The 14,216-nt window shown below is 35.2% G+C and overlaps 1 protein-coding gene and 1 long non-coding RNA gene across 2 annotated transcripts in view; one reads left to right on the forward strand and one right to left on the reverse strand.

Annotated features, from left to right (window-relative positions):
* Window positions 1-14,216, forward strand: part of LOC125182135 (uncharacterized) — a 52,459-nt gene that overhangs the window by 11,503 nt on the left and 26,740 nt on the right. The window lies entirely within an intron of this gene.
* The window catches only part of ITGAV (integrin subunit alpha V), a 46,790-nt gene that overhangs the window by 8,000 nt on the left and 24,574 nt on the right, over window positions 1-14,216 (reverse strand). The window contains exons 13-25 of the mRNA XM_048058313.2: window positions 12,087-12,278; window positions 11,935-11,980; window positions 11,224-11,325; window positions 10,367-10,425; window positions 9,229-9,383; window positions 7,580-7,717; window positions 6,835-6,902; window positions 6,265-6,412; window positions 5,673-5,765; window positions 4,824-4,903; window positions 3,433-3,513; window positions 2,324-2,429; window positions 1,327-1,485 (exon numbers count right to left, since the gene is read on the reverse strand). Of these exons, the coding sequence (XP_047914270.2) occupies window positions 1,327-1,485; window positions 2,324-2,429; window positions 3,433-3,513; window positions 4,824-4,903; window positions 5,673-5,765; window positions 6,265-6,412; window positions 6,835-6,902; window positions 7,580-7,717; window positions 9,229-9,383; window positions 10,367-10,425; window positions 11,224-11,325; window positions 11,935-11,980; window positions 12,087-12,278 (1,427 nt within the window). The remainder of the gene's footprint in view (window positions 1-1,326; window positions 1,486-2,323; window positions 2,430-3,432; window positions 3,514-4,823; window positions 4,904-5,672; window positions 5,766-6,264; window positions 6,413-6,834; window positions 6,903-7,579; window positions 7,718-9,228; window positions 9,384-10,366; window positions 10,426-11,223; window positions 11,326-11,934; window positions 11,981-12,086; window positions 12,279-14,216) is intronic.

Below are 14,216 nucleotides of genomic sequence, written 5' to 3' on the forward strand. Positions count from 1 at the left end.
GGTATCTCTAAGTTAAGAGGTCAAGGAAACACAGAACTTAAGAGGTTTCCCTCTTTGCATCCTAGTTAAGATTTACAGTTCTTCAGACTCTGGTTTCACCCACAGCTGTAGTTAAAACATTACTCCTGCCTTTTCTAGAGCACTGGTGTAAATTTCTATTAAGATCTATCATAGAACCTCAAGTATCTTAATTTCTCTTCAACTCAAAACTTTTTCTTGTGTAGACAGAACATAAAAAATACTTAGATTACAGTAAAAAAAATCTGATATTGCAATATTTTAAGTATTTTACCTCAACATTTCTTATTTTTTAACTCTGAAAAGAAATACGAGCATGGTACCTATATATCATATACCACTGTGCATGTGTACAGACACCTACAAAGAATCTTTTAGGAGGGTCTTGAGAAAGTATACAGTACGTTGAAGAAATTATTTCAGCATTTCCTTAAAAATTCCCAATGTAAAATTGAAATTTGCACGTGGAACTAGGCATAGCCATACTAATTGTCTCCTAAATACGAAATGTGTATGAGAAAACTTACAAGAGATTCAAGTTTTTACATTTTTACAAATGGCATTGCAAAAGCACAGGAAAATTGTATTTATATATACTCAAAAGTTGGTTTCTGATCAAAGATACACAAGTATTCTTTACCGTTCTGTACACTGAATATCTTCCTTAGTCATCTTATACATATATTTGCTTAAGTTCTTCTAAAACTAACTTTTGCTACTCACTCCAAGTTGTCTTAATATTCAGCTTTTTACTCTTGATAAAAATTTGCTTGTTTTTACCGAGGGTTTCTTTGCTTGCTCCAACCTGAGAAAAATGAGTTTCTTCTGTTCTAGTCTAACCAAATTACTTGGTTTGTTGGTGACAATAGGATATTCTCAAGTCCCATCAAGACACCCCTATGGACCTAGGTGGGACTTTTGGCCTAGGATAAATAAGTTTGTAACAGAAAAAAATAAAGCAATGTTCTTGCAGGAAATAAAACCTAGGAAATTTACATCAGCAGCCCTGAAGCATTTAGAATGTTTTTAAAACCATGTTCAACATAATTCCATTTCTTTGGACCTCAAACTCATAGTTTTCAAGAATAAACAGAAAAAAGTACATCTTTGCGTTAACAATCTGTCTACCTTTTATTTCACTTCTATACATTGACAAGTACCATCAAACAGTGGAGTCTTGCTCCTCAGCAACAGATGAAAACCTAACTCAGCTTGTAACATGCTCTCAGGGATTTGATATTTTTTGAGTCTTTCCAAATAAACAAACATACTTCATTCCACTCAAGCAAAAAGAAAAGTCCCAGTTACCTTAATTTTCAGTGGATTGATCTCCATATCAGAAGTGCAGTTCATGGGACCATCAATTTCATACTGAACAATATACAACAGTGTGTAGTTTTTATATTTGTAAGGCCACTGCAGAGTCATCATCACCTTGCTGAAAGCACTTGGGCCATTATTTCTCAGCTGATTATGAAAATAAAACAAACATATGTAAGAAACCTTCTTGGTTAATGCACACACAGCAGTTAGTTTTTATCTGAGCCATAGATACTGACATGAAGATCCTTACCCTCAAAACTTACAGCAAGAGCATCAACAACTTGATGTAAAAATGTTAACTAAACTTCAGTCCCCCAGCAGGCAAAACTTAAAATTATTTTTGTAATTTGATAAAGAAATTCTTCCAAGAAAAGCTCTATGGCATGATTTTTTTTTTGCCCTGATGAAATGGAGTTTTTGTTGCATGTTTTATGAATCACAGCCATTGTGCATGTTTCAGCAGACACTGAGCACAGATACACGTGCCCATCAGTTTCTTTAGATAAATGGTCTCTTATAAGTTATACAACAACTTCAAATAGTTATTCACACAGCTCTCTCAGTTTTGTTTAATTAAACAATCTAGATTAAAGCTGTGATCATTATTTAAGGAAGTTTTAAATACTTAAAATTTTTCACGGCAGAAGACTTTCACTACAATGATTCAGAAAGACTGGAATACTAATAAGGATACTGAATAATTTACAACCATGAGTCATTTTCTGAGTTCAAGATACTTCATATATTTTAGCTAGATTTCAAAGGGCTAGAAAATCTTATAGACAGTAAAATGTGTAATGATGTAAAAAAAGTCTTGTACTTGTCCACTGCTGTTAAACTAATTGCAGGCATTCTGACCCGTCTTGCACATATCAATTATTGACCCATCACAATAAGGTCTTTGTTTCTATGCAAGAGACACCAAAGAGTTCTCTCTCTTTATCACAGAACTGCATCCTTGAAATCAGTAGTAATGGCATACCTCATAGATATGCTGAACTAGAGGCCCTATATCATCTTCTGTTTCTGGATTCTCCTTGGGCTGCCAATTTGCAATAGGAAGGAATATGTGATCAGGAGACGACACACTAAACAGTGGAGCAAACAAGTAGTTACAATCAAGTGTGAAACATTAAATGAATTTCTCTATAACATCTCAAAAAATTTAAGGTGCCTAAAACCTGCGATTTTTCATTCTCTGTATTTAAAATAAACAGAAAAAGCAGAGGATGAGTGGCTTGCATATTAAATGTTTGATTTTCTTCTCTATGTGAAAAGATGGAACATGGAACATGTAGTTAGTGACATTTTTTCCTATCCTAAACTTTGGATTCACCCTACAACATTTAGTAAAGCATTAGAAGAATTAAGATCTATACATGTCACCAAGAAAACTGTGTGAAATGTTCAACTAATGAGTAATACTGATGATGTAGAGACTTATCAGTAGTCATAAGAAGAATTCAACATGCACTGAAAAGAGTGAAGCTAGCAATAATACTTTTCAGTGATTCTCCACCCTGCTCCCCCAAATACTAATAAAATTAGACCACAGTAATGAATATAATGAAAATTTAATAACATGATGATTCAGAAAGCTGAGTTAACTGGCTAAGCAAGAGGACTGTATAGCTTTTAGTTATAAAGTATGTATTTCTAATAAGTAGGCCATGGAGGTAATGAAGTCATTACAATATCAATATTGTGCTTAAGACTGAAGAAGGTGAAGCAAGCTTATCTTTATAGAAAGCGTCTGAACTTTGGTTTTAGAAAAGGTTTGTGGAGGAAGAAAGTGATCTAGAGAAATGTCGAACTGTAAAAATGAGGTGTGATCCCCCCCCCCCCCCCAAAAAAAAATAACAAAAGAAGCAAAACACCCATTTTTTGGAATTCATTTTGTAATTATTTAAGGTTTCAAAGTCCGAAGAGCAGCTAGAAAACCATACTTCTTTATGCTAAAAAATTCTGTATGGCTTCCTGAAAACTAACATAGGCAGACCTGAAAGTTTATTAAAATATAAAGAAACAAACATACAAAGCTTATCTGAGGAAAAAAAAAAAAAGATGTATTAAAATAGTATCAGTGCATACCCTCTAATTTCAACAGCTGCTGAAATGGCAAGATCAGCTTGGTAGAATGCTACTGGACTTAGGTTGTCATACAGATTGGAACTGAAAAAAAAAGTTAATTTCTTAAATGAAATGAATCAAGTATTCACAATTTTTCAAACAATTGCATGCAACGTCAGAACATGACTCGCAAGTCACTGTAGAAAAGCAACATATACTAAAAACTAAAAAGCACATTCCAGCGAGGTCTTTCTTTCACGCACGCCAGTCCCACCCTCAGTGCAGGGAGAAGTTAATAAAGGAAACAAAGCTTGTGCTGACTCTGCTCCTTAGCTGCCACACCTAAGAAAATGCTGAGTAACATCAACTATATAGCCAGCAAAGCCTAAAGCTCCTCTTCAGGACACCTGCTTTGCCTAGAGACTTGGCCTTGACCTAGTCCCAAGGCAGAAAAGTGTGCCAGAGCTACTTTTGCCTACCCCTCTGTGCCACCAGCACAGCTTACTAGCTGATGGAGAAGAGGGAGAAAATTGAACAGACAGCTGTGTGAGATCAAAGAGATTTAATGCTGCCATGGCCTTTGATCAGCATGGCAAACCACTGTATCATTAAAATAGAATGCCAGGCTTAAAGTTATTCAATTCTTGTAGATGAAAAATGCATGTGCATGAGAATAATTTATTTGCAGCATAGGAAAAATGAAAACCTTGAATGGTGGAGGAAAAAAAGCTTCCAATCACATCTCCAAATCTTAAGTATTTCCAGTAAACATAGATTCATATTTATATATCACATGTATATGAAAGTACTTATAATTAGAAGGACATTGCTGTTCTGTTCAATTTTTTAGACTCTTCTTATGCTGGCTACAGTACAGCGCATAATATTGCACTTCATATTGCATCTGCTAAAGCCATGATATGAATTGCCTCTCCTAGAAGCCTTAGACCTCTCATTCTCAAAATACATAAAATTTGAAATTCTCTTTTTACGTCAGAAGGAATTTAGTGTCCAAACAGTTTTATAACAGGGTTAGAATCCCAAACTACACCACACAACTACTAGGAGACCACAACAGCATGCAGGTACAAAAATACAAGGTCTGTCTTGAAACACTTTAAATGTTTTTGTTCCTCATTATTAAAACAGCAATATTTCACTTGTGCCATTACCTGTGTAAAAAGTTGTAGCAAAAGAAACTGCATTCAAATAGGACACAGTTTTCCTACCTTGTCCCTAGATTTTAAAAACATAAATCATAGAAGAATGTCTGTATTTTTTTTTTTTTTTTAAATATTACCAAGCAAAAACCATAGATTGAATTCAGAGTGAACCTACAACTGCTCAGTTCACAGTGTATATAGCTCGCACACGATCTACCGGGTGACATGCTTATTCACAGATTACCATACCTTCGTATTTGCAAGTCAAACTTCACGGAGGTATCCATTTCAGACTGCTGGTGCACGCTGAAGCGCAGACCAGCTAATAGCTTCAGAAAAAAAATTACCATGGTTCAGTGGAAGCACAATAAAATACAAGATAAAAGCTTCTTAATACTTTTATACTACAATGACATTGCTTGAGGCATGTGGTCATCTAGAGAACACATACAGAATTGCCAAATAAAATTGTGCAGTTCATCACAGCAGTAAACATACCCTTCTCTACAGATTACAGCTGATGCATCACTGCCATAAACCAGAACTATATAGCGTACATAATGCTCGCCCCCTTGCTTCAGCCATTTTTAGATAAAACTGAGCCTCCACGTGTGTTGCAAAAACTACTTTAGTCTAAACAACAGGGCACAGTTTAACAGTTCAAAATTCACAAGGTCACAACGTTTGTTTTAAGTCAGTGCATGACAGTTGCTTCAATGCTTTAGAAATAGCATTTATTATTCATCTGTGCGAAGATGTCTCTTAGAATAAAACACTGTCAAAGTGTTTCTAGCTGTGACTGATTTTTACTCTTTCCTCAGAAAACTAGACCTATTATGTGGTATCTTAATATCTGCAAGGTCCCACTAACAGCTTTTGAATTCTTCTAGTTTCAGCTACTTTTGATATAAGTGCAGGGGTCGCAGATAGACAAAACCCTCAAACTTCACAAAGTTAGACAGAAGCACTATTACTTTTCCATTAAGAGAAAGGTGTATTATGAACTAGCTCTTCATTATATACTAAAAAAAGTCAGTATTAGATAAATCTAAAGACAAACCCATGAGAGACTGAAACACCTGTTGGACCAAACCTTACCTTAGTTCCTGCTTTCATGGGATTTCCCAGGTCACAAACCACCATGCGAGTTTGATTCTCAGTTTTAAATGCACATGACAGTCTTGCTAAAGCCTGCAAAAAAATAGGAAGAAATATTACCAAATGTCTTTCTTTACCTCTTGACATCGGTATGAAATTCTGGAGAAGAGCACTAGGTACGCCACGTTAATTTTAATGCAACTTCTCAGTCCTAACAATCACTAAACCAACTTAATAAAATCTGAATATTGAAGTCTGCATGGAGACATATTTCTGATATGAGACAGATGTTCTTTCAAGGTTATCAAAGAAAAAATTCATCACTCTTATGTTGGGTAGCACTGATGATTTCTGTGACATAAAGCACTTGATTCTTTAAAACATACACTGACAATCAGACAAGGGTTAAAACTCCCTGCAGGAAATATGGATTGCAAGGCCAAATAACATGAAGATTGACTAGCTTAGCTCCTCCGAGACCTCTTGTTGAGTATCAGATTTTGTGTACGTCTACAAAGCAAGAGGCGTTTCGTGACTGATAAGCCACATCAGAAAGGTCTCAAGTGGCAAAGGCAAAAAGAGGCAATTTTACCTCATTGTTACGAACAACACCAATGAAATCTGCTTGGGGAGGAACAATGACAAAGAGTTCTGCTTCATAGGCTCCTTCCCCTTGATTCTGAGCATTGACGATTAGTGTCAAGGGATTGTCATCACCAATATAGATCTTCTTCTGATCACTGAAAAAAATGTGTAAAAATGAGTTCCGCATTCAGGTTTCTACATATATTGCATTTAACTAACTCAAAGAAACAAGGCATTCAGAAATTGCGTGAAGACATTAGAGAAATCCAGAGGCAGTACGTATGCTTCAAAAATATCAAGAGAGCACTGCACTATATTTGAAAGAAAACTGTGACTATAATCACCAACAAAAATGGATCAAATACTACATATATGCTGTTTTATGAGATTATTTTTTAAATAAAATCTGCAATAAACCACAAAACCCGACACTTTTTTTTTGACAGAGCAAACAATTATAAACAACTATTATTTTATTTTTTATTAATTTAACAAAAGCATTGCAAGCTCTCAAACTTCATAAATCAAGTGGGGATGTTAGCTTTTCCTACGCCACTTTTCTCATATAATTAGTTACCTTTCTACTGAAACCTCCAGCTTCGGTTTGCAGATATTATCATCACCACAATCCAGCAGAATATGTGCCTATGCAAAAATCAAAAGCATATTGATTTAATAATTCCTGCATCTCTTCTAACACACATTTCCAATAATGTTGTTTCAACACTGAATCAAAAAGCCTGCCACAATCCTGAATGCTCCTGGCAGTTCCAGGACTAATGCCTAAGCGTCTTCATCCTCTTCCCTTACTTTGAATAATCTGTTTGTCTTGAGCTGCATCTCCATTATCCTCTTTCCAAAGCAGTGTAAAAACTTTATACAAAAGGGCAGAAACAGAAAAACTATCACTTTATGGGAGCTATAAACAGATAAAATACATAGAGCAGCACAGGATGTGGAATGGATGAAATACTCCAACACTTCAAGGATAACATCTCCAGTACTGCTATGCACTTCTGTTCTTCAGAAAACTGTTACACTGTCTGGGTGAAAAAAAGTCCAGTGCTAAAGAATAACACTGTCTGGGTTAAAAAAAAAGTTCAATGCTAAGGCATAATGTGTCAAAATTTGCCACAGAGAGAAGGAAAAAAAGAGAAGAGAAAAATACAAGTCCAATCAGAAGTTCCACAACCCAGAGACTAAAGCCTAAATGCATATTTTTGTATCCTCGTTTTTCAAAAGTGCTAGGATCAATGTAGTAAGTGTTGAAAGCTGAAAATACATTCTGTATTCTCACATCACAGATCATGTCAGAAATATACCTGTCTGCTCATGTTAGCAGGAGTGAATTGGTTGAGGATAGGATGCAATCCTGTTGCATCTGCAGCTGTTCTGTAATCCAGACGATATTCCATAAAAATAGTAATGGGAGTTAGTTTGTCTCTAAATTCAGATTCATCCTGAGGAAACCAAAGATTTGAATTACAATTAAAGCATGTAAAGAAAACAAATACAAAGTATCCCTAGTTAACAAACAGTCATCCCAACAACAATATTGACCAGTATTTTTGTTTATTGGTCTTACTTCCTTGTGGTAGGAAGGAAAAAGCCAAAACATTAAAATACCTGAGCTCTATTCAGACTAGAGAATCTCAGAGAACCTGCGATGTTAACTTGTTACATGGGCAATTTTGGTATTAACATGCCTGTTTTACAAATGTAAAACTAGAACATACAGAAGGATTAAGTCAAAGCTCAGTAGCAAGGGGCTTAGAACCTGTACAATGCCACTCTTTTCTATCAGACAAAAAAATCTGTATGCTGCTAAACATCCCTCAAAGATATTCATCTTCAGGCTTTATAAACGTGTTCTTTTGCACATGTTCTTTTTGGATTCATTGATTTTCATACTTTTTAAATCATTCCATTTATTAAGATTTGATCTTGTCTTTCAGAGTATTTACAAACTCTCTTTGTTTTACATTAGCTGCCTATTTTATCAGTGTAAACTCTGCTTCATTATTCTTGCCAAAAATACTGAAAATTACTGAACCTAGAAAAGTTCATTACAGGAGCTTACTTCAGAAGCTATCTTCTTTGGACAGAAGCCTAGTGATAACTCTTCCTGATGTTTTCCAACTACTTTTACATCCAATTGAAGGTCATCTTGTATCATCACGTTTTGTTACTTTCCATATGAGAATGTCAGGTAGAAAAGTAATAAAGTTTGCCAATACTAAGACCTGGGACTTCTATTTCCATCCATTTACCTGTCCTCAATGAATTCTTCATGATTACCACTATTTTTATATTTATTTTTTGTTGTATTTGACAGACAGAGGGTTAAGTATTGTTTATGCTTGATTTATAAGGACTCAGTGGTAAATCTGGGCTGCATCTAATTTACATAGCTACACTTCGAGCTTTCTTTCCCTTTTTTTTTTTTTCTTTCTTCAGACTGTGTTTCTTCTACTGGGTCACTCATTTTATTGATTTAGCACCCATTCAAATTTGTAGGGACTGAAGCACAAAGACTGACAAGGAGCCAAGAGTATATTATTCTCTGGTGCCTCTGCTATTTGCTGATCTTTGCTCTTTAGTTGCAGATCCATATTTTTCTTCATTTCTTTTACCTCCAAGATAGAAGCACAAACTCCGCTTATTGACTTCCACGTTTCTTGCAAATCATAAATAATTTTTTTGCCTAGACGACTTCTTCAAGAAGTCGATAACAAAGTTCAAAATTCAATTTCCAGTCCCCTTAAGTGACCAGGACCTTAATCACAACACTATCCATCGCTCATCCTCTGACAGCAGCTATAACCCAGGAGAGACAAATGGGTTTAATAATTCTAGGTTTATCCATCAGGCATAAAATTTCTCTAGCGTTTTTTTAAACACGTTTAACACATGGAATTTTAACAGACAGTGCACCAGAAATGATTTCACTAAAACATAAATGGATACTTACCCTCAGAAAAGCCTCAAGTTCTTCACAATTCATTTTGCCCCCCTTTGTAATAGTCATATTCTTAGAGTGGCTCGGCTGTTTGCTGTGGAGGAAGAGAGCTCTCCTTATGGCTCCTTTCTGTTTAAGTTTATCCAACAGCAGCTCCACCTGGAAATCTGTCCAATCCAAAGCATTCAGATTAGGGATATTTTGTCCAGTTAAACACAGAGCACATTCACATCAGAAGTGGGCTTAAAAGCTCATTTCTGCCAGAATAAAACCTTAACACTTGGAGCTTATAAAACCTCCAAGTGTTTGGATCTAAAATCTGTTACTGCATTCTCAATACAGTAGCTAAAAAGCACTGGTATGGTTCTAACCTGGACTCTGCTCATTCTTTCAAAACTGAAAATAAATTACTGTTTGAGCACTGATACATTTATAATTGCTTTGGAGCTGCAAGAAAAAAGCTCATCCACCCCCCAGTAAACATTAAAACAATCTTGCACATAACATTTATATAAATGAACTGTATTTCTAATCTAAAATTAGCAAATATTTTAAATATTTAACAGCTATTTACATGAATTTTCACAAACCATACCTCCTTTATGAACATTGTACAGAAAATAAGGAAAAGCATTTACAATCATAAGGCAAAAATGTAATTATAGCAGGCTATGTGCCACACTACAAAAAATCTCAGAGACACTTAAAAACCTGTTTGAAACAATCTTTCTGACTCTGTTCCAGAAAATTTGATCCCTAAATCAGTTATATCAATTAGAGGCTCACAATTTCAACAGAAATATGAAAAGTTTTGTGGCTTGTCCATATTTTTAAGGCCTAACAATGCATGTACTTGAACACTTATTTAAAACTCCTCTCTAAATAAGACTTCATCTCATTTTTGTAAAATACAAAGGACTTCAAGACTATTTCCACAAAACGTTTAAGCATATGCTTGAAGTCCTAAGTATGCTAAAAATTACACTTATTTCAACCAACACAATCTCAGAAGAAAAAAACCTACTGAAGAAAATCTTGTAGATCTATACGGTTACTGAACTGTCTGGATTGTACTGTAAAAGAACGGTAACCAGTAATCATGTCTGCAAAGACTATAAAAAGTCTGAATTTTTTAACTAACAGAACTTACTGAGTGAATTAGGGAGCTTTCCTTTGCCATCCGCTTTTAGACAGAATTTGACTTTGAAGCTGTTTTGGAGGAAAAAAACAGTTCATTTCAGTTTATTTCACACACTTGTGTCCCCTCATTTTCTTCTGAAACTCTTCACTTTTTCTCAGTTCAAAGGTCTTCTGTTTTGAGACTCTAGGTCACTCCCAAGTCCTATTTTCTATTGGTAGAAGAGAAACTATAACTTATTAATATTAGTAGACAGCAATGAAAGCAATGCAAAGCTTTGGATTCATGATTCATGTAGGAATAGTAACCCATGTAGCAGAGTGTTTACTCCTGCAATCAGAGGTGAGTCATACACTTGTAAAGCTAGAAGGAACTGGCATACTGAGTTTAACCTTTTAGCACTAGAAAGGGTAAGTGGGTTTGGATAATAGTACAGGAACAAGATAATACCACTGAACCAAAACCAGTCCACGCCGCAGACCATTCCCCATGTGTCTTCCATAAGCCCACTCTATTTTTCAACTAAAAAGTCTCCAGATGAAAACATTGCAAGAGCCGTGTAGTCCATTTCTATCTTGGGAAGATCTTAACACAGACAAGTGGCAATCTCTGCAGGGAGGATGCAACTTCAGAGTCAGTCTAGTGTCTACTGAAGACAATATTGGTCCTTCCACTGTAGTTGAAGAGTTCTTATTTAGTATTGCCTGTTCTTTCATAAAAATAAATGTTGGATTACCCCCTACCTTTCCCTCTTTTTTTTTTTTAATTGGCTCATTAGACTTCATGAGTCCTTTCAAAATTGGAAGATTACGAAAATAAAAGTTGAGAAGTTCCCTCCCCTCAAAGAAAAACAGAGAAATGTTGCTTACCAAGAAACTTTTACATCTGACAGTAAACAGGCTTTGTTTTCTGGGTTTAGAATGGTTGGATTAACTTCCAGGGCAGCATTCACTCTAATAACTGGTCTGGCCCTACAAAGAAAATACCCTTTTCAACAGCATTCAGCACCACGGTAGACAATACCCTTCCATCAAACTATGAAATACACACATACACACTTTTAAATATTTACTGGAACTTCAAGAAAAACAAATTATCTTGGAATTGATAAGGAAAAGCAAGAACCTTTGCTGTGCTCTTTTACTACCATTACAGTTTTAATATGAACAGCTAAGACTAAGTGTTAATGCAAAGCCCTTCCTGTTTTCAGCACAGACAAATAAGGTGTTTTCCTCAAATGAGCAAGCCTTGATGAAGATATTGAGACTACACAATGTAATAGTTAGCAACAATCTACATGTCAGAATCTAGAAAACTCAGTCAAAAAGCCTTAAACAGAGCTTATTTAGATTTTCTCTTAACAACAGATATATTGAGGGATAAATAATTAATTGCAGACTGCAGATTTACACAGTGAAAACAGCAGTGCAGCCTTTTTCCTCTGTTATTTCCAGTAGTCTGAAAGGTGGAACAGCAGAATTTCAGACTTCCCTCTTATCTAGCTTCATTTTGTAACTAACGGATGCCACTGAGCTTTCCTTCTGCGTGCACTTATGTAAAAAGCATACAGCAATACTCACCTGTACAAAACAGCTGTGTCAACACCAAAGGCTCCAACAATCAGGTCTGGGAAGAAATGACAAAAACTTCATGTTATAATTTATTTTTAAATATATACTGTTAGTCAGAGGTACTATTAAGTTAATCTAAAGTGATATTCCGAGCCAAGGACCTGGATATCCATTTTTGTCCACATCTGTGGCTCCTTTCAGCGAGTACCCAAAGCTAGGTGGCATAGTGCGAGCAGCCCACTGCCCTTCAAGAATTTGAGACGGGACTGCATTCAAACCAGTTGCTCTTCCATTGTAGATATAGACAAGTCCTCTCTTGTCCTCTCCACCATACGGTGCAGCAACTGCAATATCTGCAAACCAAAAGAACAACCTTCAACATCTCCAGACACAGACATAGGAATGTATTTGTGCAACGTTTATCTATTATTTCTAATATTACAGTTTCAATGTGTGTCAGTAAGGACAAAGTACGACCAGACTTTAAAATGTTCAAACTACTTATTTAAAACTGAATGCTAATATTCCCTAAAAACTATGAATGTTTAGCAAGAACATATCATAAATTTCTATGGAAAAGGAACAGTTCTACAAACACTTCTGCACTTCTGATTTACAAACCATATGGATTTAGGATGCTTTTGAATTTATGAAACGCCCAGAATTAGTCAGTGCTGGAGACAAATCACAGAAGAAAGCGGGACTGTCTGCCCATTTCATTAACACGCTCATGCTCCTCGAAAGGGTGTGACATTTTATCACATGCAAAAGATTCTGTAATCAGCCTAAAGCAATGTTAAATATTGAATTCCAGTCTACTACAATCATGGCTTGGCAATACATTTTATGGAGAAGTTTCAGTTACTGCAATTATGCTATCTCTTCAGTTTAATACATTAAAGAGCACTTATCAATGCACAATAAACAGTAATAAGAAAAATGCTAATTGGACTCTGTACAGGAAACACTATCTCTAAAGACAGCTTTAAATGTGTACAGGTCATCTAAATTTAATATTTCCCCAGCAGGTTCGAAGACTTCCTTAACAAGAAAGTGTTTAAACATTAAACAAGATACAGAAAGGTAATTAATTTATTCCCTCTTCTCTTAAGTTTGAAAAAGGTGCATGAAAAAAACACTCAAAAAATTACCAGTTTATGTTTTTTTTTCATCTTTACCAACTTTATGAAAACAGTAGAAATTTCAATCCTGCATCTTACTGAGACAAAAAAGTATTTTAATTAACACTACCAAAATGAAACAGTCCAGGAAATAAAAAAAGACTTAATGACAAAATAATTAATCTTACAAGGAAGATTTAGCCACAATTTTCTCACCTACATTCTATTTCAGATTGAAATATGATGGAATGAAAACATCATTTGGATAATCTAATCAAGTGACCAGAATTCTTGGCTACTCCTATAATCTTTCCAATGTCTTCCATGAAGAGCTGCCATGATATCGCATGTTCACACTAATTCTATATACCATTAGTAACTAAAAAAATCTAAATATTAACCTCATCAGAACCAATGGCATAAAGCATTTACAACTACAACATATACATCATATTCAAGCCAGCACTTCAAAAAAATAGGGTCTAGAAAAAGAGACTTAATTTAAGATATTCACAGATGGCCTAAAATCAAATTTTACCCATTATTGAGTAAGCCACTTATCCACTTAATACTGTTTAATGGATAAGTCACTGGAACAAATTATATTGCTTTATAGATCTCTTACAGGGTTTTAAAGCATGATTGTTTTACAGATAGAATGAGATATCTCCAAGACAACAAAAGACAAGTGAAAATTACGATAAAATGCCTGTGATTTCATTAAAAAAATCAATTAGAGCTACCAGAGAATTTAAAATATTAACCTACTATAATTTTTGATCATTCAGAAGATGCTTAACTTACAATCAAAATGGAAAAAATAAACTGTAAGGATTTTTTTGTGAAACTCAAATTCCCACCACTCTTTGAGAAACACTGGATTATGACTTGCAAAGCATGTTCTCCCTAGGATTCCTGGAAGTCTCTGACCCAAAATTATATAATTCTTGGCTGTTACGCTGCTGTCCATTCCTAAGTGAAAGGAACAAGAAGCACTGGCCAAGGGCTTGGGAGTCCACAGCTTCAGTTGCATCAGACTCAGACTTCTCATCCAAAGACTTACTCAAGAAGTTGGTGTAGTTCACTATAGTTGTTACAAAACATTTTCAACAGACTTTTCTTTTTTCAAAAAAGTAGTAATAAAAAAGAAATAACTAGTCTTTTCTCTTG

The sequence above is a fragment of the Anser cygnoides genome, chromosome 6, assembly GCF_040182565.1.
Source record: "Anser cygnoides isolate HZ-2024a breed goose chromosome 6, Taihu_goose_T2T_genome, whole genome shotgun sequence".
Lineage (NCBI taxonomy): Eukaryota > Metazoa > Chordata > Aves > Anseriformes > Anatidae > Anser > Anser cygnoides.